Source organism: Lygodium microphyllum, unplaced genomic scaffold (assembly GCF_053477565.2).
Source record: "Lygodium microphyllum isolate KBCC unplaced genomic scaffold, Lygodium_microphyllum_v1.1.10 scaffold_133, whole genome shotgun sequence".
Taxonomy (NCBI): Eukaryota; Viridiplantae; Streptophyta; class Polypodiopsida; order Schizaeales; family Lygodiaceae; genus Lygodium; species Lygodium microphyllum.
The window spans coordinates 18679-42769 of record NW_028229616.1 but is presented as its reverse complement, the minus strand read 5'-3'; the positions used below and the strand labels follow the sequence as shown (position 1 = coordinate 42769).

Genomic DNA, 24091 nt, shown 5'->3' with positions numbered 1-24091 from the left:
ATGATTGGAATGCCAAGATAACTACAAAAACTAGCCAATCTAACGTTTCAAAGGCATGTACGAGGAAGTCGCAAGACTGATGAAAATACATAAGAGGGCTGCAAACAGAAGAGAGGAAACTAAAATCAAGAGCGAACTTGGTGCTTCTAAGCCATCCACGCTCTTCTTTTATCTCTGCAGCGAGAGAAGGTGACTTCAAGTGCCAATAGGTTACTCCTATAAAAGAACAAAGAGGACGCTTCTAAACAGAAAGAAGAGCCTCTTGGCGCTACACTTGTTGGGATTCATGGAGACACCCTTGCTAAACAGGGACATTATAGAACATGACCAAAAAAGATTGGAGTGCTTGCAGGTATGACAGACATTTAACATTGTTCAATCCATAGAACCTGCACACTGCATCGAGTCTGAACATCTTTACTAAATGTTGAACTTGCACCACATATCCAGAAACATGAAGCTCTAACCACATCCTACACCAATTTGTTGGTAAAGAAGATGATAAAATTCTGATCACTAAATTATTTGTGGAGTCACGGACAGACAAGCAACTTTTCCTTAGCTTGTCTGTTTGCCTGTGGTGGAATGACCCTGAAACTTCCCTCAGTGGCATTACGAGGGACCAATGATCTCCAACCTCCAACCATGACCTAAGGTTATCCTGTGACCTGTCTGCGAAAAATCTTAAATCATGGACCATCTAACGACTAATAGCCTCGCTGCCTGGAATGTGATTGCAAAACTGGACAGGAGGTCGTGCAAAAATCCATTGACTGCTGTGCAAATAGGAGCTCTTTCCAGCACTCTGCTCTTGGAAGTCGTCCTCCAACTGTTGAGTTTGCTGAAAAGTGCTTTGCTCTGGCTGACTAGCCCTGAACTCCCTTTTTCATGGCCTGAATAATAACACACCCTTGCAGACCTCCCACCTCATCCATCCAATTCGAATTCTGAGCAAGGAACTCAATGCACACTATGGTCTTTTTCGGCTTAAGGTAAGCATCTAGCCAAGGCTCCCATCTTCAGTCTTTGAGCTTAAATATTGCCATCCAAACCAAGCATTTACCTTTGGCTTTGACCAGCTCTCATAATAGTGTAACCACTCTTTGTGAATCAACACATACCACTGTAGAAGAAGACAAAAATTTCAAAGAACAATCCTCAACATCAAATATGCCATAAATATCAAGATTCAGACCCTTACACAACTATAATACATAGCCAAAGTCAAAAATCCAGTAGAAAAGGAGTGGCATGATTCTTCTCTTTTGGCTTCTTGCATGTGAGTTCCTGTTTCTTTACTGAAACCTTCATTCATAGCTCCTTCAACAAGCACCCTTTTACTGTGGGAAGTAGTTAAGACTTAAAAGAATTTCCATCAGACAGCTCTATTTTCTTTCCTTCTTTTCTTCTTTTTTTGTCCTTTTTTTTAGAAGCGGCGAAAAGGTGGGATGGGAAGGGGGGATTTCTTGTTTGGTTGGAGGGGCAAAGACTTTTCTGTTGATCAAAAGCAACAATCATCAGAGAAAAACAAATACAGAGCAGGGGAAAATACTCGAGTCTCATCTTCTACCAATGACTACTTTTCTAGGAAACATGCTCTGTCAATACCCAGCGGCTCAAATTTACTTCTCTTCCAAAACTTTTTTTGTGCCCCTAGAGGCCAGAGCATTACAGGTTCATCTGCACTAAAGAGTTCTGAGTAACATTACATCTGCCACCACCTTAATCTCTCCCATTTAACTTTCGGTCTGAGAATGTCTGTGCAAATCAGGAGCCCAACTTGAAAACCATATTTTATGCTTACTTAAGGGAGCCATGACATTCATAAGTTTGTACAAGCTTGAAAAGGAATTAAGCCTCATTTGTAACCCCTTCTTCTTCTGGCATCACATAAAACTCGATGTAAGATACACGATTTTGAAGCTGGTTGGGGCCCGGATCCATTTGCTGCTGCTGTGCTGGTGTAAGGCGGACCGGAATTAGGTGCTGAACTTTTAACAGACCTGTACTTCCAATAGTCAGTTTGCTTCCCCTGTTGTCCTTCAAGATGTTGCCAGGAATATTTGTAGTAGTTGCCCTTAGAAATTTGTATTTATATCTGGTGAAGTAAGAAAACATATATGTCAAATGTTTGCTCAAAAGGACAAACCTCAAAATCTTAAACAATAGAAATACTAGCCATTACTTGTGTGAGATATGATGGTCACATTGGAAAGCAATGAATAAATCTGCTTGCGCGTTGTATAAAAACTCAATCTGTTCCATAAAGGCAAAAGAGATACAAGAAAGTACTTAGTTTAGAAACTTTCACTGCAAGATCTTGACCTTAAATCAGTGGAGAGAGAGTCCACAACTGCTAAATAAAATATCCATCTGTACCTGCAGGTCCCCATGCCCTTCACCTCGAAAAATGACACTAGGTGGATCAGGACACAAGGTGACTTGAATATTTGATCCTGGCCATTCCAGGTCATCAATTGCTTCTTTGAGAGCAGCAGACTGTCACAGCGGCTTGTAAGTACAAAGCAACAAAGTTCAATCCATTTATAAGCATCAAACATGACACATCAACCGCCCTGAATATAGTGACAACCTTCACTGCAAAGCTTTGAGGAGCTGCAGCATTTCCATCCTCTAAACTGTAGTCTCTCGGAATCATGTCAGGAATCCTTGTTCGAATTTCTGCATACATGCATGTTTCATGCGCATCAATCAGCCTGCATAGGCACAGAGTCCTTGAAGGCTTATACATATATACAATTTAATCCACGAGTTGTGTTAAAATACAAGTATTTCAAGCTAGTTGTATTGCCTACAGAATTAACCAGGTTTGCATCCTATACAAGTTGGAGACCAACCTATGAAAAAACTTACACCAACCAATAGCTGAATGGTAAATATCACACACAGAATTATTCCTTGTTGTTGGTTAGATGCAGTCTACAAGAGAGATCATTGCACAAATCACCTGGTATTCAAATTCGGCACTCCATCGGCTCATTCACATTGCAGGAAAATCATATTTAGAACCATCTTCATAGAAATGCATGGTCACATCACAACTACTCAAATGAGACACTCATGCAGCAAATGGAAAACTGCAACTTCCATAACAGTTTGAAAGATGGAAGTCGTGATTTTAACACAAACTATATTGGCTTAAAAATCACACAGGACATTGCATAACAATGTCAATGGAGTTATGAATACAGAAGTGACAAAAAAATCCCAATACAAACTGATGCTAATACCATGAAAAAACAATGCCAAATAGAAAGTACAAGTATATCCAAACAACTAGTGCTACTATTACTTAACAGCAAACAAGTAGTCTTTTCAAGTACATAAAGCTTCCAAGGTGGAAATAATACTTCAGCAATAGCTGCATGTCTGAACCAGGGTATCGAATCTCAAGGGCCATCATCCCAGTAGCAGATGTGAAGGTGCTTAGGCTGTCAACGAGTAAGCCCAAGCTGACTCCGAATCTTGGCCGCACCTCAGCCCGATACTCATACAAACGAAAAAGCTGCACATCAAATCAACTTTTAACCATTATATTTAACAGATTTCACATACAAGAAAATCAAGTTTAAGTTTGAGGGAGGCAACGGTTAATCCCGATTCATTTGAATCAATGTGAAAGAATTTGGAAGAAACATGTTTCTAAACAAACTTTCAATTGTGTCAAAATTGTAACAACAGATCATGCAGCAAGGATATGGGTTGTATATAGGGATATACAAGGTCATCAGCAAACAGTATATTATATAACAAATAAGGACATCAAGACTTATAAAACCAACCAGCTAAATTGGCACTTGAAAATTGTCAAGAATAGTTGGACCCAATAGGTGTATCTCTAAGCTTTTACAATACGAGATATTGTATTTTACACCTAAACCAACCAAAGTGCAAAATGGAGCTTATTGTATAGCACAATATGAGTAGAGAAGAAAACCACACCAAGAGGAGTTCGACAAATAGAGAAGCTGCCTTGCTATACATGGCCCTTCTCAGGTGCAACATCAACAGTGTCAATATAAGACTAGTTTCATCTAGGTGAGACTCGTGATCATATGGACATCCCATATTCATTACAGTGTCATACTTTGCCCTATATATACAGACCCAAACAATGATTCACCATATTTAACTGATGACATTGAAATCTTGTCCTCTTCTAGCCAACTTCCATTCAAGGGTACGCAAATCTGTCAACACCAAATTAGACCATGATGATCTCATAAAGATACATGATATAGATATCACAATTCAACAACACCTGATATCATACAGTATCATAGGATTAATGATTTGTCATCACAGTACCTCTTGGATACTTGAGCAGCTCCTGCATAATCACTTACAAGGACTTACTTTCTACGTGACCAAAGCCTGCAACACCTCATCACCAGTCCACTGCCAGTCCTCCAAGCCAATCATACATACTTGAAACCATCCTTCCTTCTCAAATAAGATGGTAAATGACCAAATATAACAACAATTACAGCAAAGAGTATATGCGCCAACCTGAAATTAATTCTTTAACACTTAGATCTTGGACAAAAACCAACACCTGATTGACCCCAAAACAAGCGCCCCTTGTGATATTTCTTTAACTTGTATTGCTCAAGTCTGTAGAATACTGAGATGCAAACTGATCTCTCTACAAATTCAGGCTCCTTGGGCTGTCAAAAATGGCCAGTGCCATCAGGATTAAATTTTTCCCTTGATTCTAGCACAAATTGAGCCAAGAACACTTGCATGCAGGCCAACTTCAATGTGGATATGCACTCCCCTTCAGATCTTCATATTGCAGTAGTTGCTCTGATCAACGGGCTTCTGATCTATGGGCATGCTTCCCAAGAAGGTTAACAAACCTTAATTATAGTTGCAATCATTCTTAATTACAATAAAATAGTGGTAGATCATTTTAGATTTTCTTCTTTTTCTTTTTCCTGTTTTTGTTTGGGAAAAGAAGAGGGGGGGAGGTGTGTGTGTGTGTGTAGAGATGTGATCTATGGGTTTATGCACATGCACTCAATCACTCACTCGACATGGCACCGAAAGGTAACATGATATGTGAAAGCAAGATATACTCTTGTGTAGAAACAATACAACATAGGCACACCCCAAGACTACACCCTTGTGATGCCACACAAGCATAGTATGGGGGAGTTTCAGAAATGGGAAAAACCGAAATGGGGGAAATCAGAGTTTCGGAGATTCCGCCAAATTTTGAAAACGGGGAAATGGCATTTCAAATTACATGGGTATGTAAATATATCAATACCTACAACAACATGTACCCAAATTTCATACAAAATTTTGAGTCTTCAGGTCATATGATTGAAATCGTGATTCATTACATGTGTCACGACTTACGAGTGAAGAGTCAAGACTCAATGGTTAAAACTTAAGACATCTTAACACAATTAAGACTCGGTTTTCAAAACTTAAGACAACAAAATGAATTATAATTTATGACTCATGAATCACCTATGATCTGAAGAGCAGTAAGACTGACATCAAGAGCAGTGGAACAAGATGCATAATAAGTAAAATCAAGATATAATGATACATGCAACTATGTCATGTGAATAATTTGTCTAAACTTCAAAGTCTAGTGAGCACTGAGCACTAGGTACTAGTCTCTAGACTCTAGTAACTACTGAGTAACAAGTAACAACATCAATAAACAACTCACAACTTCAGTTTGCAATGCTAAACTGACTCATGAGTATCTACTATCATGAGTCATGACTCATCCGGACTCCGAGGATCTGTGCATCATCTCCTCGTCCGACTCCAAGGACTTTTCATCGAGAAGATGATGAAGCAACCTCAACCTAAACCTCAAACTCTTGCTCTGACTTTGCCTATGATGCCCGACCATGTGTGGCATTCGCTCTAGTTGCTCTAACTTTTCTCTGTGCATGAATCTCATGCACCGGTGCCAAGAGCTCCTCATAGAGCATGGAGTAGATATCCCACCCCGCCTATGGTGCCTTTCTTTCGATGCTCCCGTGTGTGTAATTCATCGACGGATGGACCTTCCCACTCACACCCTATGCAGCTCATTGCCCTAATTGTCTTCTTCCATTGATGTGTAGTGACCACATTGAAAGGGATAGCACACCGAATAAATAAGTGTGTGAGTTTTCTAGTTGCCTCCACAATTGCCTGTTTTTAAAGTTTTGCATGGACACTTGCACCATGCGAGGAGCCCCTTTGTCCACCACCACTAAAAGATAGCAACGGGGTCCTTTTTGCACTTGAATCCGATACGGATATGGATGCACTTCTCTTTTATGGGCCACTAGCACCTCCAATTTGGCTAGCGCTACTAGGTCCACTAGCCTCTCCTTGCACCTCTTGTGCTTCATTAGCCCCATGTGGTGTTGCATTAGAGAATTCATCCTTGGACCTCTTCTAGCTCAATACCCATACACTTTCAACACCAAAGATAGAGACTTACGGTTACTTCCACCGGCACATTTATGCAAGGCTTGATGTCTTTGTTGGGAATGCACGCCAAGTGGTCTTTCACGCATGTTACGCTCCCTAATTTCTCCAATCCACAATAGTTCCACCGCTACTTCTTCGATCCACCAGATCCCTTGTATCCCTTGATTGGAGTGACATACCTCCAAAATGGATCCAATGCCATGATTAGATAATGGAGAATTGGAATTTTAAAAGAGGATATAAGCAATAACAACTTCAAAGAAGATTGAACAAGAAGAAAAAAGAGGAGAAGGAAACTTGGAAGAAGAATAAAAAAGGAGGAGGATCGAAGAAAAAGAAGCAAAGAAGAAACTTGGAAGGAGAAGAACTTAGAAAGAGAGAAGAAGAAGAAGAAAACAAGTAAGGAGAAGGAGGAGGAGAAGCAAGAGCAGCAATAACAACAGCAAAAGAAGAAGAAGAAAGGGGGAGATTGGGTTGGAGAGAGGCAGGGAGGGAGGGAGAGCGAGCTGCAGGAGATAGAGAGCTGGAGCGCAGGAGTCTAGAGGAGAAAATGCAAAATGAGGCCCATAATCCGTTTTTCCTTTGCATAACCCGCTACCTGTTTTCCCACAAGACCCAAAAACAATGTTTCACCATTCTCGTTTCAGGCTAAAATGGTCGTCCCATTTTCACAGCCCCGAAACGTTGTTTCAAGGTACTATGCACACATGTGAGGGTTCACCTCTGGGTGTAGGGAATCACACAGAGTGGAAATCAAGCAAGGCTTAGAGCACTTCTATTGTCTATATAGGTGCATTCGTAGGCAATGCCATGGTATACCTACAAAGCCCTTACACTCACCCCTACCAAATGGATTGCTGTCCTCAACAATCTAAGGGTGATTATTTTGACTTATTCCAAGGTCTTAACACAGCTCATGCTAACAAGTTAATCAATGTTTGCCGATCAAGGCCTTGTTGGCACATAAGCAAGGTCTTAATGCAACCTTCTCTATCAACCTAGTCAGTGTTTGCCACATTGCGACTTGGGGGTCTTAATACAGCTTTTGCTATCAAGCTAGCTTGTGTTTGGCCATCTAGACTCTTTGTTCCTTTATTTGATTGGTATGCCCGTCCACCCTCGACTCAATTACCTCTCAGGAGTGGAGGTGGCAAGGTCCTAGTACAATCTAAGTAGAGGCTCAAGATACATTGGCAATATTGATGGGATTCTTCTTCAGCCAAATGGCGAAGGTCTCTTTGCCGCATTCACAAGCCTATGTTTTTGGGTAAGGACATATACTTGGAGTTAACAAGGACCGTGTCTCCCTTAGTAAAGAGGACTACTTTGTGCTTCTCGTTGGCATGTTCAATCATGGAGATTTTGCTATTTTCTCTCTGCTTGGCTGTTGCATTTCTCTCTCTCCCTAGATTTTCTCAAGTCCTTGGCTCGTAAATATGAAATAATCTCAATTGCACTTCACATGTGCAACACGTACTTAAACATTTGATTAAAAATTAATCCAAATGTTAAGTAAAGTAAGCAAAATTTCACATCTTCATGACATCTATTGTAGTGAAACTCAAGCACATCAAGGTATAGGGCCCAATCCTTTTGGTCCACTAAAGCATAGCTTCTAAGATAGTCTTCGATTCCCTGGTTCACTCATTCTATTTGTTACACTTATCATGTTCCTCCTAAGTCCCGGTGTGAATGCTTCCTTATCTCACAAGCACTTTTTACCTTCTAGCTAGTGAAGGGTCATTTCTCCATGTGAACACCTGTCCATAGATGTGGTATTTAGTACCTTAGGGATGTACTTTCCTTCATTTTCACATAGTAGATGTAACCTTCCAACACTCTCTTCTCTCTTACTCTTTACTTGTTCACTATGAGTGTGTGTGAGTGTATGTGTGTTGTTGAACCTAACCTAACACTGGTCTCAGAGCCATATCTCTAAATTGCTACCACTTTGCTCGCACACTGCCATTAAAACCTGCGCTTGGCTACTCTTCTCCTTGCTCGTCATCACCATTGGACTACCTATTGCATTCTCTGATCCACGTCAAAAGCCTCAAAGTCAAGCTCACTGCCCCAAAGACTCATGCGGCCTATTTTTCCATTTTATTGTCCATCAACAACCCAACAGTCTACGTCCTTCCTCTGCCACATGAAATTCTACCGTGCACCTACTCTCATATATTTTGTCCATAGTCCGTTTCCTGCCTGATAGAGCAAGCTGACCAAATTCACCACTGCTTGTCACATCAAGGTGCTACAGTCGCCTGACACGTTGCATTGATTGGCCCTGCTATGTACCACCACGTCACCTTGCAACATTTAAAGCCCCAACATAGTCTGCGAATCTGATGCCCAACGCATCCAACAATTCCAGTGTGCATGGACAATCTCACACGTACTTCATCAGTCACCTTCAAGAAAAAATATCAAAATGTTCATGTTTCCTAGCCTTAATCAACATTAAGCCCTTTAAATTACTGTTGTTTGCATGCAACGCCCTTGTGAAGCACAAAATTTGGGAATTTTACAGTAGATACAAATTTTTCCCAAATTTCTTCCAAAATTTTGGGATTTTTGCCTAAAGATCTCAAATCTCACCAAATTTTTAGGGATTTTGCACTCATTGCTTAGAAATTGCTTGGGCTTACACCAAAATTTACACCTTTTCACATTCGAGCTCCAATTTCACTAAATCTCAACAATAAAATTTGGGGCTTTTGTAAAATTTTTCCAAATTCACCGACATTGAGGCCAATTATAACTTCTATGTTGACATTTGCGCACATTGGAGCCCTTTCAACTAAAAATTCTTCATCGATACCATCAATTATTCAAAAAATTGTATGTTTTTTGTATCTTCTTTGCTTTGTTTTCATGTTGCAACTGAATTTGTACTTTAAACAATAGCTAGTTACCAAACCAAAAAAAAAAAAAAAAAAAACCAAAAATTTCAGCAAGCAAAGGCCGAGCAAAATGATTTGCTCAATATGTTTCAGGAATCGGACAAATTAGATGGCACTAATTATCCCATGTGGGCATACATGATGAAGTATGTACTTGTTGCCAAGCACCTTTGGGGTTATGTATGTGGTTCAAAAGTTGCATGTCTTGCTACACAGAATGTCATAAGTTCTTCTAGCTCATCTACAATCACCAATGGATCTTCAGTTCTAGCTCCTCCTGTACCTCCCACAGCAAATCAATTGAAATGGAATGAGCATGAGGCCCAAGCTTATGCTTTGATTGCACTTTCATACAAGAGACAAGTTATCTCACATATTCAATTGTGCAATATGGCCAAGGATGCTTAGGGTAAGCTTGCTTTGTTGTATCAGGTGCGCAATGAGGCTCGCATAGCCTATTTGCATAAGCAACTTGAGATGGAGCACATGAGAGAGAGTGATTCTATGGATGCATACATTACATGTGTTAAGGACATCACGGTGCAACTTGCTAATATTAATAAAATCATTCCCAATGCATCTCTTGCATCTACGGCCTTGGTTGGTCTACCTGATACTTATCAAAGTTTTGTCACTATACTCTGTTTACTTGGAAAAGGAGATGCTAATATTTGATGCGTTGGTATCACTATTGTTGCGAGAAGAGCAATCAAGGCTGAATCGCTCTAATATAAGTATGGATAATCAAGCATTTGCAGCTAGCCATTGAAACAAAGGAAAGTTGTGGCAGCCCTCAAACTCCAAAGGAAAAGGCAAAACACCTTCTTCTATGGACTCCTCAAGCACCAAGGATGATGGTGCTAAGAAAAAGAGGTGCCATTATTACAAGAAGAAGGGGCATGTTATTGAAGAATACAGAAAGAGGATGGCAAGTGAAAAGAAGAAACAATTGGGCATAAATGTTGCTGAGAATTCAGCAAATGCGAAGAATGCAGCCACACATTTGGTAAGCTTGGGTCTTATGCCTTTTTTATGCGTTATTCGTATAATCCTTCTTCACATAAGCATGATCTTTTAGTTGCTGAAAATTGCAACATATGTTATTTTGACAATGGCGCTTCTAAGCACATAACATCCTTTCATGACTTGTTTATATCATATGCAAATGTACAAAAGGGGGGATCAATTGCATGTGCAAACAATGATGCATATGCAATTCAAGGCATTGGTAAGATTCCCATTATTGCAATAGATGAAAAACTATCATCCTTGAAAAGGTTTTATATGTGCCAAGCATTTTAAAAAACTTTCTTTCAATTTCAGCCATTGCAGCTAGTTTTGTGGTTGAATTCCACATGGATCAATGCAGTGTCTATGACTATAGTGATGGGGATATCCTCATTGTCACTAGTACTTTGTACAATGGACTCTATAAACTTGAATTAGAGAAGAGTATCAAAGGATGCATTACATGTTGATGCCACCATTTTTTATGACACTAAGTTCTGGCGTGCACGGTTTCGTCATCTTAATTATGGCAATTTGCTACACCTAAGAAGCAAAAACATGGTGCTCAATATCCCTCCGTTGAAAGCACCTACTCACAAGGTAGGTAGGCGAAAGTTGTGTACTTGGCAAAATGCATCGTGCTTCATTTCCGAAAGGTGATTCTATGCGTGTTGATCAAAAATTACAGCTTGTGTACAGTGATGTTTGTGAGCCCATGCATGTCAAATCCATCCAAGGATACTTGTACTTTGTTGCCCTCATTGATGACATGACTCACCATTGTTGGGCATATGCTTTGAAGCACAAATCCCAAGTGTCTACACGCTTTAAAACATTCTAGGCCTTGGCTGAAAATGTTTGTGGATGCAAGCCGATTACAATACATACCGATCGAGAAGGGGATATATGTCACGAGGGTTCAATTTCTTTTTAGCTACAAGGAACATTATCTATCAAAAGATGACATACCAGCGAGACAGTAGGGTTGGCGGAGAGTAACACAGAGTGAACTCGGCAAACATGGAGAAAGAGAAGAGAAGAGAGAAGAAACTCTGATGAATGGAATGATGAAGTTTTGAATCATGGAGTGAATGTGATACAAGGGAACAAAGGTGTCGTAGCACAAGGAAGATGATGAAGACAGTCACGAACCACAAACCGCAATGTCCTCCTGAAGGGGTGTGAGGGTAGTGGAGAGGCTAGAGAGAAGAGGTGACGGACTGAATCAATCAACCGTGAGGAATGAATGAGAGAGTAGCCTATAAATAGCCACAGTCAGTCTAGGATGGCGCCCCTTTTTAGGGCTGCAAACCCTAAACGCAAACCCTAAACACAAAACGAAAAAACGCAAACACGCAAACTGCGGGTGAAGGGTGAAGGGTTTCTCAACACCCCCTCTCAAGCCCAAAAAGAAAAACAAGAGAAGAGTGAGGTGGAGATGCAATGCTACATGCTGAAAAATGCTCAAGCAACAGGTGCCACTTGGACAATGTCCCTCGTGGGGAAATTGTTCACTTGCCCAAGTGCCCTAGTACAAAGATGATGAAAACATGCAATGCATAGGAGGAATGTTGAACTTTGTGTGGTGCCGAGAACCATAAGGATATGCCCGTACGCGATCTCGGGAGGTGGCTCCATGCTAACCAAGGGACGAAGGCAAGAAAAAAAGGACGAAGAAGATGTAGAGGATCCCTAAGATCCAAGATTTCCACCAGAAAGGGAACCTGCAGTAAAGAACAGTAGACAGAGTGAACTAGAGAACCCGAAACTCAACCTCGGGAGAGAAGCCACTAGCTCAGTATATCCATGCTGGAAGGAATACGAAGGCCTCGTCACCAAGTCGCGGCTGAACCTCCGAGGTCCTGATCTAGATGGTACCTGAAGATCCTGGGTATCAGTAGAAGAGATGGCTGATCGAAGATAACCACCCCAAGAAAGTAGAGGGTGGGTGAAGAACTTCATGTGGAGTAGGTTCCCCCTCTGAGGTGGGAGGTGAAGGGGCCTCCGCTGAAGTCGAAGAAGTAGATACCCCCTCTGAGGGCAAAGAAATAACATCCCCCTCTGAAGTAGATAGGGAATCCAAAAATTCATGGATCACGGACTCCAAAATGTCTAATGACGAAGGAAGTGCCGCCGGTCGTACCGAAGAAGGTATCTGGGATGCTTAAAGAGCTCCCAGAGGTAGCCTCTTGAACCTGAGTAGTCGAGGGTGGGAAAGGGTGGGGCTCAGAATGAGCAAGAGGTAGGCAACAGTCGTTGTCTCTCAGTGGAGCAAACTGGGTAGCCGAAGAAGAGGAAGGAGTCGAGCAACCATTGTCTCTCGAAGGAGCGGACTGACGAGGAGACGGTATCAAACAATCACTGTCTCTTGATGAAGCGGACTGCAGATCCGTAGGTCGTAGAAGCCACTGTACCTGAAAATAAGTGAGAGAAGACTGCTGCTGGCATTGTGACGATCTCCAGGAGGTCGTGGCGTCAATCGATCCTCCATGTGCTCGAAAGGACTTAGTGCGCATCGGATGCGTCTTATTGCCTTGAGCATAGTACTCTGATAGCCGATGCAGAACGATCTCTGTGGCCCAAAAAGAAGAGGTAGCACAATGAGTGCCTAGTGGAAGACGCATATACTCCGGGGGGGTGGGGAGCAAAGGTCGAAGTCGGCAAGCATCGGTGGTGTGTCCGATGATGCCACAATGGGAGCACCCAGTAGTCTGGTCATCTGTTGGTAAAGAAGCCATGGATACCAGTTTGCCTTGTTGAAGAAGGAAGAGGTAAACCACCATAAACCATGAACCACAATGTCCGTCTCAAGGGGTGTGAGGGCAGTGTGAAGCACGAACCGCAATGTCCGCCTCAAGGGGTGGGAGGGTAGTGGAAGGGTTGGAAGTGAGCTACCAGTGGGAGGAGGATGCGACCAGCAGTAAAAGGTTGCAACCAGTAGAAAAACGCAAGTGAGGAGAGAAAAAGACTAAAAACGCAGGTAGGACAGCCTGCGAGAGAGAGAAAGATTAAAAACACAGGCATAACACCCTACAGGAGAGAGCAAAACTAAAAACGCAGGAAAAAACAGCAGCAGTAGTCAATATGCCGAAACCAGCTCCGAACAGTGTGTGATAGGCTGGAAACAGGTGCTAGACTATTGTAGACAGCAATGGCCAGCTTGGACAGTGATGTCCTCTGCGTCCGGGGTGTGCACAGCAAGCTGAAATACCTGAAATCTGCAAAAACGAGATCTTTTTTTTAATGGAGAGTGATCAGCAACAATCGCTCTGCTGTAAACAGTTGCAAACTACGGGTGGAAGGTTGGAAGTGAGTTGCTAGTGGGAGGAGGATGCGATCAGAGTAAGAGACTACAACCGGTCTTTGCCTTCACTGGAGTGGAGGATCTTCGCTGCTAGGTGAGCAGATCCAGCTCTGATACCATGTCAAAAGATGACGTACCAGCGAGACAATAGGGTTGGCGGGGAGGAACACGGAGTGAACTCGGCAAACATGGAGAAGAGAAGAGAAGAGAGAAGAAACTCTGATGAATGGAATGATGAAGTTCTGAATCATGGAGTGAATGTGATACAAGGGAACAAAGGTGTCGTAGCAGGTACCGCTTGTACCAACAAGATTTTTGTTAGTAGAGACGCGATACTCATTGAACATGCTGGTCTACAAAAATCATCCCAATTTGGAGTCTATGGACATGTATGACAATTTGTCGCCTTTATTTCAGCAAAGTGCACTTAATTTTGGTCAATTTCAGCAACAAAAATATCTCTCTAGAGAGAAATTTGAAGCCTTTCGCAAGGCTCTCGGCTTGATACCATTTGGGATTGATTTGCCTATTCCGTATATACATTCACATCATTCACTTGAGGGGAGTTTGTTACACTTATTGTGTTTCTCCTACATTCTGGTGTGAATGCTCCCTTATCTCATGAGTACTTTTTATCTTCTAATAGAAGAAGGATTTTTTCCCCATGTAAACACCCATCAATGGGTGTAGTACTTAGTACCATAGGAATTGTACTTTCATTCACATAGTGGATGTAACCTTCCAACACTCTCCTCTCTCCACTATGTGCATATGAGTGTGCGCATGTTGTTGAACCCTAACCTAACATTGTTTGCCCATCTGTCTCTGGATGGAAGGATGAGGAAAATTTGAGTTATATCTCCAAGGTCTTAAATCTCCTTCCACGTCACTCATGAAGCAACCACCCCAATCTAATACAATGGCTAATGGTAAGCTACACTCACTCTTTCAAGTCTACTTTCCAACTAAGTGTATTTGCTATTTTGTTTGTGAAGCATGGCTTATACTAGATCTCCTTGTCGAATTCCGCCAAAAAGTCTAGCTATCTTGCTTATTTGGAGAAGAACTTGGGTTGTAACTAGAAGTATTTGAGAGAGATGTTGCAGAGATGTGAAATTTTGAGATGCTCTATTCTTGCCGATAACATTTGATTAAGATATTAATCAAATGTGCAAGGTTGTTTAGCACATGTGTTGCACATGGCAATCATTTCATTGTGACAAGTCAAGGACCCCAAGGATGCAATGTGTGTCAAAGATAAAAGTTGTGATAAGTCATGCCAACTGGGTTTTGGTAGTCAATTGGTATTAGTTTCGACTCTAAGACAATTGTTTGGCCAATAAGTGTGAATAGTGACACTAGGGACTAGCATTAATCAATTAATTAAGCTAATCTAAGGGTCAAGAGAGGTTCGAGACCACTTCAGATTACAAATATCCTAGCCAAATTAATTATGGATTGGCACATTTAATTTTAGGCAGAGTCAAAAGTGCTGAAATTAATTTCATTATTTAATTTTGAAAAATAATTAAATGGCCGAATACTGCTGAGAAATGGATTTAGAATGCTGCCACTTTGCAAAAATGCCCATGCAAACTAAGAAAACGTTTTTGGAGGCTAGGTCTCAACCATTCAATTAGTTTACAGCCTAGGAGAGAGAGAGAGAGAGGAACTTGCTCGCCATTTTCTGATCAAGGAACTGTAATTTGTTGTAGAAGACAGCCATATGGGGGCCTAAGCAAGCAAAGGACAACAAGGAGATACCTTCTAGGAGCTAGTTGTTAGCAGTCATGTTTGTCATGCCTTGTCATCTCCTGCCTGTGAGCCTCAGTCTGAGTCAGACGAGGACATTCGGAGCTCTGACATGTCTGTCATGTGTTATAATGTGGGAGGCTAGTCACTCTCGACTGGCTGTCTTAGGATGTGTATTTCTTTTTGGCCTCTTTTAGTGGGCAGCCACTAGCTGCCCGGCCACTTTTTGGTCACTGTTGTGGGGCGCCCATTTTAGGGCATTTTTAGGGTTAGGGTTAGGGTTTGTCCTTTTGCCTATTTATAGGCAGCCCCCCTCCCCACTTGATCACTTGTCTTCTTGCAGATTCTGACACTCCTCCCACGTGGTGGTGCTGCCATCATCATCAGCCTGATCTGGTGCCCTCACTGACGCTGTGGGCTGCGTGCAGGGACTGATCAGTCTCCTTCCGCCTTCCCGTTTGTATTCAGCATTCATTTCAATCAGTGCAAATTTCTCTTCCTTATTTTCTGCTTTCTCCCTCTCTCTCCCTCCGTGTTCGTATTCCCTCTTCCGCAGCGCACTCTCACACGGTATCAGAGCCGAAGGAGAGCATACGGAGCTGAGATTTACGCGGGAGAACACCCAAATCTTTGCGTTTGCTATTGGCCTCATCCCCAACAGCCAAGGCAGCCCTTCCAGGAGGTCACAAATCCTTGCGTTTGCTGCAGGCGTCCCCCTCCACAGACTGCCACGTCATCAACCACCACTTCCTGCTTGGGTTTTCAGTCAGGGCGGCCACTCCTACAGCTGGGCGACATTCCTCTAGTCTGCGTTTTGCTGATCTAGCTGTCATTCCATCTCTAGGCGGCTCTTCTCCTGCTGGCGACCTACTCCCAGGCTGCGTTTTGGTGCTGGCGGCTTCTGTCTTGGTGATATTCATCAGACAACCTTGCGCTTTGCAGCTCCAAGTGCCTGTAGGCCTCCCCAGCCTGCGTTTTGGTGATTGGTGACCATACCGCTGGTCATTCTTCAGCGTCGGCAAAGTTTTCTTTGGTGTTTGGTGTTTTGCAGATTGGAAGATGTCTTCTCATCAATTTACGGGCTTTGATGACTCAAATGACAAGCTTTTGTCTCGACACCCATCTGAACGGAGGCGTGATTTCTATCACGAGGACCGTCGTCCGAAGTCTATTCCTCTTTCTCGTCCACCTTCTATTCATGTATCTCGGCGAGCCCCTTCCAGTGGGCCGAAGATGCAGCCTTTGGTACCCCCTGTATAGGTACCCGTACTTCCTCAGCTGCCCAAAGAGGACAAGTTGGATGGCTCCAACTTTTCTCTATGGTCCTGCAAGGTGGAGTGTATCTTAGAATCCTTCGATCTTCGGGAGCTTGTTTCTATTCCTATTCCCCGGCCTAAGGTGGATCCCGCAGATGGGACATCTATGGATCATGCAGCCTTATGGGATAGGCTCAATTCTAGAGCCAGATCTTTCCTCTTTCTGAGTTTGCCAGATCTGTCCTTGTTCATGTTCACAGGTTGAAGACTGCAGTAGACATGTGGAGAAAGCTCACGTCTCTCTATCAACAGAAGACGTTTGCCCACCGGATATCTCTCGAAAAGAAGTTGCAGATGCTCGCTATTGATGATCGTCCTTCTATGAAGGACCACATCAACAGATTACAAGATATGAGGGATGAGCTTGCATTCCTCAGTCGAACGATATCTTTTGAAGACATGGCTATGATTCTTTTGACTCGGCTGCCATCGCCTCGGTTTGATGTCTTCTACACAAGCCTTCTTACTTGGAGGACCCATGCCAAGCTTCTATGGGAGGAGCTATCCCCACTTGTCTTGGAGCATGACGAGCGACTCAGAGAGGTCAGTGCCAATGGATCCGACTCCACTAGAGCCTTTGTTGCAGGTTCGGGAGGACAGAAGAAGAAGAAGAAGGACAGTTCTTCAGGCTCTGACTCAGATTCAGAGAGACCGAAGTGTCCACACTGTGAGAAAGGGACACATCCCGATGAGAAATGCTGGAAGAAGTACCCTCACCTTCGTCCGGGAGCAAAGGGTGGATCTACATCAGAGCCTTCTTCAACCTCTACACCAGCTGTTACCCATGAGTCAGGGTTCCTTCATATCCATGCTTTGGAGGAGGATCCTTCTTCTGTGGCTGCAGTGTCTTCTGCGCAGCCTTGGTTAGTGGACAGTGGTGCTTCGAGTCATATGACTCCCCGAGGTGATTTGTTACAGGATCTCCGTCCATCAGAGGGTTCAATCACTGTTGGTGACATTTTATCGGTGCCTATTAGTGGTGTTGGCACATTGCCTTTGTTTACCGACCGACCTTCGAGCTCCTTTTCACAGGCCCTACATGTTCCGGATTTGGGCCTTCCCCTTCTCTCAGTTTATGGCCTTACGAGGCTTGGCACACAAGTGATCTTCACCAAACATGCTGTTGTTATTGAGGATTCTTTTACAGGAGCTGTCTTATCTACAGGTTGGCAGGAGAGCGGGCCCGCTTGTGCACCTTCTATTCCACAGGTTCCTTCCCATCCCCCACCTTTTCCTCCGGTAGTTCCCTCGTACCCCCCATCCCTTTCAGAGGGGGATGATCTCGGTGATGCGGCTGTGGATTCCCTGGCCCCTAGTGTTTTAGAGGGGGATATCCAGGATCGTGAGGAGCTCCTTCAGCGGCAGTCTACATCGACGGACTTCATCGACATTGGCATTCCTCTTGCCACCCCAAGATCTATTTCTTCTTCGGCCTTCAGCCACATCCAGGATCTGAGAGGGGGTATTAGCAGTCATGTTTGTCATGCCTTGTCATCTCCTGTCTGTGAGCCTCAGTCTGAGTCAGACGAGAACATTAGGAGCTCTAACATGTCTGACATGTGTTATGATGGGGGAGGCTAGTCACTCTCGACTGGCTATCTTAGGATGTGTATTTCTTTTTGGCCTCTTTTAGTGGGCAGCCACTGGCTGCCTGGCCACTTTTTGGTCACTGTTGTGGGGTGCCCATTTTAGGGCATTTTTAGGGTTAGGGTTAGGGCTTGTCCTTTTGCCTATTTATAGGCAGCCCCCCTCCCCACTTGATCACTTGTCTTCTTGCAGATTCCGACACTCCTCCCACGTGGTGGTGTTGCCATCATCATCAACCTGATCTGGTGCCCTCACTGACGCTGTGGGCTGCGTGCAGGGACTGATTAGTCTCCTTCCGCCTTCCCGTTTGTATTCAGCATTCATTTCAGTCAGTGCAGATTTCTCTTCCTTATTTTCTGCTTTCTCCCTCTCTCTCCCTCTGTGTTCGTATTCCCTCTTCCGCAACGCACTCTCACATGGTATCAGAGCCGAAGGAGAGTACACGGAGCTGAGATTTACGCAGGAGAACACCCAAATCTTTGCGTTTGCTGCTGGCCTCATCCCCAACAGCCAAGGCAGCCCTTCCAGGAGGTCACAAATCCTTGCGTTTGCTGCAGGCACCCCCCTCCACAGACTGCCACATCATCAACCACCACTTCCTACTTGCGTTTTCAGTCAGGGCGGCCACTCCTACAGCTGGGCGACATTCCTCTAGTCTGCGTTTTGCTGATCTAGCTGTCCTTCCATCTCTAGGCAGCTCTTCTCCTGCTGGCGACCTACTCCCAGGCTGCGTTTTGGTGCTGGCGGCTTCTGTCTTGGTGATATTCATCAAACAACCTTGCGTTTTGCAGCTCCAAGTGTCTGTAGGCCTCCCCAGCCTGCGTTTTGGTGATTGGTGACCATACTGCTGGTCATTCTTTGGCATCGGCAAAGTTTTCTTTGGTGTTTGGTGTTTTGCAGATTGGAAGATGTCTTCTCATCAGTTTACGGGCTTTGATGACTCAGATGACGAGCTTTTGTCTCGACACTCATCTAAACGGAGGCGTGATTTCTATCACGAGGACCGTCGTCCGGAGTCTATTCCTCTTTCCCGTCCCCCTTCTATTCATGTATCTCGGCGAGCCCCTTCCAGTGGGCCGAAGATGCAGCCTTTGGTACCCCCTGTACAGGTACCCGTACTTCCTCAGCTGCCCAAAGAGGACCAGTTGGATGGCTCCAACTTTTCTCTATGGTCCTGCAAGGTGGAGTGTATCTTAGACTCCTTCGATCTTTGGGAGCTTGTTTCTATTCCTAATCCCCGGCCTAAGGTGGATCCCGCAGATGGGACATCTATGGATCATGCAGCCTTATGGGATCGGCTCAATTCTAGAGCCAGATCTTTCCTCTTTCTGAGTTTGCCGGATTCTGTCCTTGTTCATGTTCACAGGTTGAAGACTGCAGCAGATGTGTGGAGAAAGCTCACCTCTCTCTATCAACAGAAGACGTTTGCCCGCCGGATATCTCTCGAAAAGAAGTTGCGGATGCTCGCTATTGATGATAGTCCTTCCATGAAGGACCACATCAACAACAGATTATAGGATATGAGGGATGAGCTTGCATCCCTCAGTCAGACGATATCTTCTGAAGACATGGCTATGATTCTCTTGACTCGGCTACCATCGCCTCGGTTTGATGTCTTCTACACAAGCCTTCTTACTTGGAGGACCCATACCAAGCTTCTATGGGAGGAGCTATCCCCACTTGTCTTGGAGCATGACAAGCGACTCAGAGAGGTCAGTGCTAGTGGATCCGACTCCACTAGAGCCTTTGTTGCAGGTTCAGGAGGACAGAAGAAGAAGAAGAAGGATAGTTCTTCAGGCTCTGACTCAGATTCAGAGAGACCGAAGTGCCCACACTGTGAGAAAGGGACGCATCCCGAGGAGAAATGCTGGAAGAAGTACCCTCACCTTCGTCCAGGAGCGAAGGGTGGATCTACATCAGAGCCTTTTTCTACCTCTACACCAGCTGTTACCCATGAGTCAGGGTTCCTTCATATCCATGCTTTGGAGGAGGATCCTTCTTCCGTGGCTGCAGTGTCTTCTGCACAGCCTTGGTTAGTGGACAGTGGTGCTTCGAGTCATACGACTCTCCGAGGTGATTTGTTAAAGAATCTCCGTCCATCAGAGGGTTCAGTCTCAGTGTTGGTGACATTTTATCGGTGCCTATTAGTGGTGTTGGCACATTGCCTTTGTTTACCGACCGACCTTCGAGCTCCTTTTCACAGGCCCTACATGTTCCGGATTTGGGCCTTCCCCTCCTCTCAATTTATGGCCTTACGAGGCTTGGCACACGAGTGATCTTCACCGAACATGCTGTTGTTATTGAGGATTCTTTTACAGGAGCTGTCTTATCTACAGGTTGGCAGGAGAGCGGGCCCACTTGTGCACCTTCTATTCCACAGGTTCCTTCCCATCCCCCACCTTCTCCTTCGGTGGTTCCCTCGTACCCCCCATCCCTTTCAGAGGGGGACGATCTCGGTGATGCGGCTGTGGATTCCCTGGCCCCTAGTGTTTTAGAGGGGGATTCCCAGGATCGTGAGGAGCTCCTTCAGCGGCAGTCTACATCGACGGACTTCATCGACATTGGCATTCCTCTTGCCACCCCAAGATCTATTTCTTCTTCGGCCTTCAGCCACATCCAGGATCTGAGAGGGGATATTAGCAGTCATGTTTGTCATGCCTTGTCATCTCCTGCCTGTGAGCCTCAGTCTGAGTCAGACGAGGACATTAGGAGCTCTGACATGTCTACCACCTTAGACACTACATCTCCTACTGACAAGCGCCATTGAGGGCCGCATCACAATAGATAGAGCTACATTATTACGCAAAGCACGACACCCTAGAGTACCTGCTCGGCAACGTAGGCATGCTCATATGCAACACATTCGCGTCATGATTGCTCATTACAGACGAAGATTACCACGATGACTCAATGGGAGATAGCTTGCAAAGTCTTGGTGGATTCCATACACTGAGAGGGAGATACTCTATACTCTCTTCAGTTTTTCAATTTTCCATATTTTTCATTTTCCATTTCAATTTATCATGTAGACCTAGACATAATTCTATTTTCTTCTCTGATGAGAGATGATGATACCAGTTGTATTAGTTATGGTCTCGTAGGCCATTCTAGCCTTCTAGAGACATTAATAGATCTCTCTCTCTCTCTCTCTCTCTCTCTCTCTCTCTCTCTCTCTCTCTCTCTCTCTCTCTCTCTCTCTCTCTCTCTCCCCCAAATTTTCATCTTGCAAATTGATCAAGTTGGTTAGTTTAAAGAATTGTCATTCTCACATTCTTCCCTGGGTTTACAAATACATAAGTTATCTCATCACTCCTTGGACGGCCCTATGGTCTTCGCAAAGAATAAGGATCATTAGCCAAAAAGCATGTCTCCTAAGATACGAGTGAAGAGACAGCAAGGCTTGCAGTGGAGACAACTAAGTGCGTATGACAAACACTAGCAATGAATGAACCCAAGATGATGAATGAAATATAATGATAAAGCAATGCCCTTAGGCATCTATGCCTCTAGGGCCGGGGATGAGGAGAGCCAAGGAGTCGGTATCACCAAAGTGGCTCAAGGTGACCATACTAATCCTAAACCTCAAGAGTAAGGATAGGTGGTTAAGGAAGGAATAGAGAACAAGATGATTGCATTGTTTGGCTGATAAATGGCAGCAGCGCCTTAATAGGATCTTCCAAGAAGTAGGCAGCAGCTTTCAAAGGAAGGGCTGCAACCTGCAGGCATAGTGAGAGGTATTCGAACGGAGAGAGAGTCTCCAAGTTCCAAGGACACAAGGTCATCAACAAGGAATTGAATTCATGCACAACCTAGATTTCCCACAAAGCATGATCACTAATCAAGGAGAAAGAGATGAATACCTCACTTATGTTAAGCATGCCCTACATCTTGTGCTTTTAGATTGGAAGCTCAAGAATGCTAATGGCACCCTACAAATGTGGAAAATTACACCCAGACCAGTTGTGGTAATATAGCCCACTCTAGTCAAGCTATTGATGAGGATGAAGAAGAGGCGTATAGGTTTCAACTGTGGTTGCCTTGTGGAGATGGCCAGTGGCATTGGAGTCGTGATTGCATGGAGGGTGATCCAACGATCAAAAAAATAAGGGTCATCAAAGCTTGAAGAGCCTTCTAGAAAACAAAATGCAACAACACAATTTCGTGGTAATCCACACCTTTAACTTTAGTGGCTCAACATGGACCTTGCCAAAAGAAGCTTGATAGATATTAGCCCTAGCATGATCTTGTCTAAACACCACACAAAAGAGTTGGGATGCCCTAGCATCAAGATTGTGAAGCATCTTATTGTGAAACTGATCTAAGGATACTTATCTCTCAGATATAAAGCTATATATCTTTTGAGGTAAGACATGCAGCTCAAGTTCCTTCTTGAAGATAGGAAAAAGGGGGGCAGTTGAGCCTTGCTAACAGCACTTAATAGAGAGGAGAGAGACCCACATGCAAATGAATAGCTCAAAACATGTACACAGTGCAAGCAAAGGTTGAAATCATGAAGCAAGCTAAATCAAAGTTCAAATATCATGCTAGTCTCCTTCACGACTCAACTTGAAGATGGGGTTGTAGACTCTTTATTCATATGCCACAACCCAGGCACTGTTGAGAGGGAGTGAGATACTTGAAAGGATTGTTAGCACAATTACTCTACATCTTTTACAAGATGGAAGAAGTAGCTAGAAAACAATATATTAGATAGAGATAAAATACTTTCAGACCTGTTTTTGAGCCATTGAGATTCACTAGGGTCCTTCAAAGGAATTTACTGAGATATCTGGTCTGCCATGTTATGATTAGGGATGGTTGCTAAGACACCCGTTTGCTAGTTGCAACAACTCAAGTCCAATTAAACTGATGAACTCAATTAGAGAAGTCCTCTTCAACAAACTAGCTAAAACTTCTCAAGAAAGTTCGTAATGGTTGTTCATTTCAATAGTCCACAAAAGAAGGCGAGTGTCACAATTGTTTGAAAAGTGTCTTCACTTAAAGTCAAATAACAAAGTTTAACACTTCAATATTCAAGTACAATATGATAAATATGAATTCTCTTCCATTATACAAATTCACAGAATCTTTGTGCTGAACCTCTCTGCGAAAATAAACGCGTGCTTGAAGACACCCCCATTCCTCAACTATTATCACAACTCCATGTTCAGACAGCTCACAAATTGCATCCTGTCACAATAGCACCCCAAACATAGAATATGAATACAAGGCTTCATCAAAAATCAGGATTACTGAGCAAACTTCTATACACAATAGCAAAAATTAACCACAAGAGGATCAATAGTATTAAAAAGTTCAAAGATTTTTGCTCCAAGCCCCTAAATTTTAGACCCTCAAATCACACCAGAACTTATGTTTGGATATTGATCTGATAAAGTGCATTTGATGAATGTGCATCTGTGTACTTCTAAATGTGCATAACTACCTCAATCCAATTCAAAATCAACATGTTTGGCTTTTTTTGAACTGCATCATGTTCAAAAGTGTTTTCAGCTTAGCTTCCTTTTTGTTCCCCACAACCTTTTCAATCCAGCCAGCTTGTACCCAGTCATCTCAGCCCTAGACAATTCCACAATTTCCCTGGGAATTTTCACAATTTCCAGAAAGCTGTGTTTTAATATCCCCCCACTTCATTTCTGAAGATGAGAGAGGAAAATACTTAAGAGAATGTAAGCAACAAAGAGGAAGAAAGAAAGACAAAAGATATACTCATTAGCAGGAAAAAAGGGACA

The 24091-nt window shown here is 43.5% G+C and overlaps 1 protein-coding gene across 5 annotated transcripts; it reads right to left on the bottom strand.

Moving 5' to 3' along the window:
* Nucleotides 1-636: 636 nt before the first annotated feature.
* On the bottom strand, nt 637-23519 carry LOC148008435 (uncharacterized). 5 transcript variants are annotated; one of them, XM_087674218.1, is made up of 7 exons: nt 4330-7399; nt 4145-4211; nt 3372-3526; nt 2594-2717; nt 2380-2499; nt 2186-2256; nt 637-2098 (listed from the first exon to the last, which is right to left on the bottom strand). In XM_087674218.1, exons 2-7 carry the CDS (start codon nt 4145-4147, stop codon nt 1852-1854), a joined length of 720 nt encoding a protein of 239 aa, XP_087530344.1. In that variant the 5' UTR covers nt 4148-4211; nt 4330-7399; the 3' UTR covers nt 637-1851. The 5 variants fall into 5 exon arrangements, with proteins under 5 accessions (XP_087530344.1, XP_087530346.1, XP_087530345.1 ...); XM_087674220.1 differs by lacking the exons at nt 4145-4211; nt 4330-7399 and adding an exon at nt 23439-23519; XM_087674219.1 differs by having other exon boundaries at nt 4129-7399.
* Nucleotides 23520-24091: the final 572 nt, after the last annotated feature.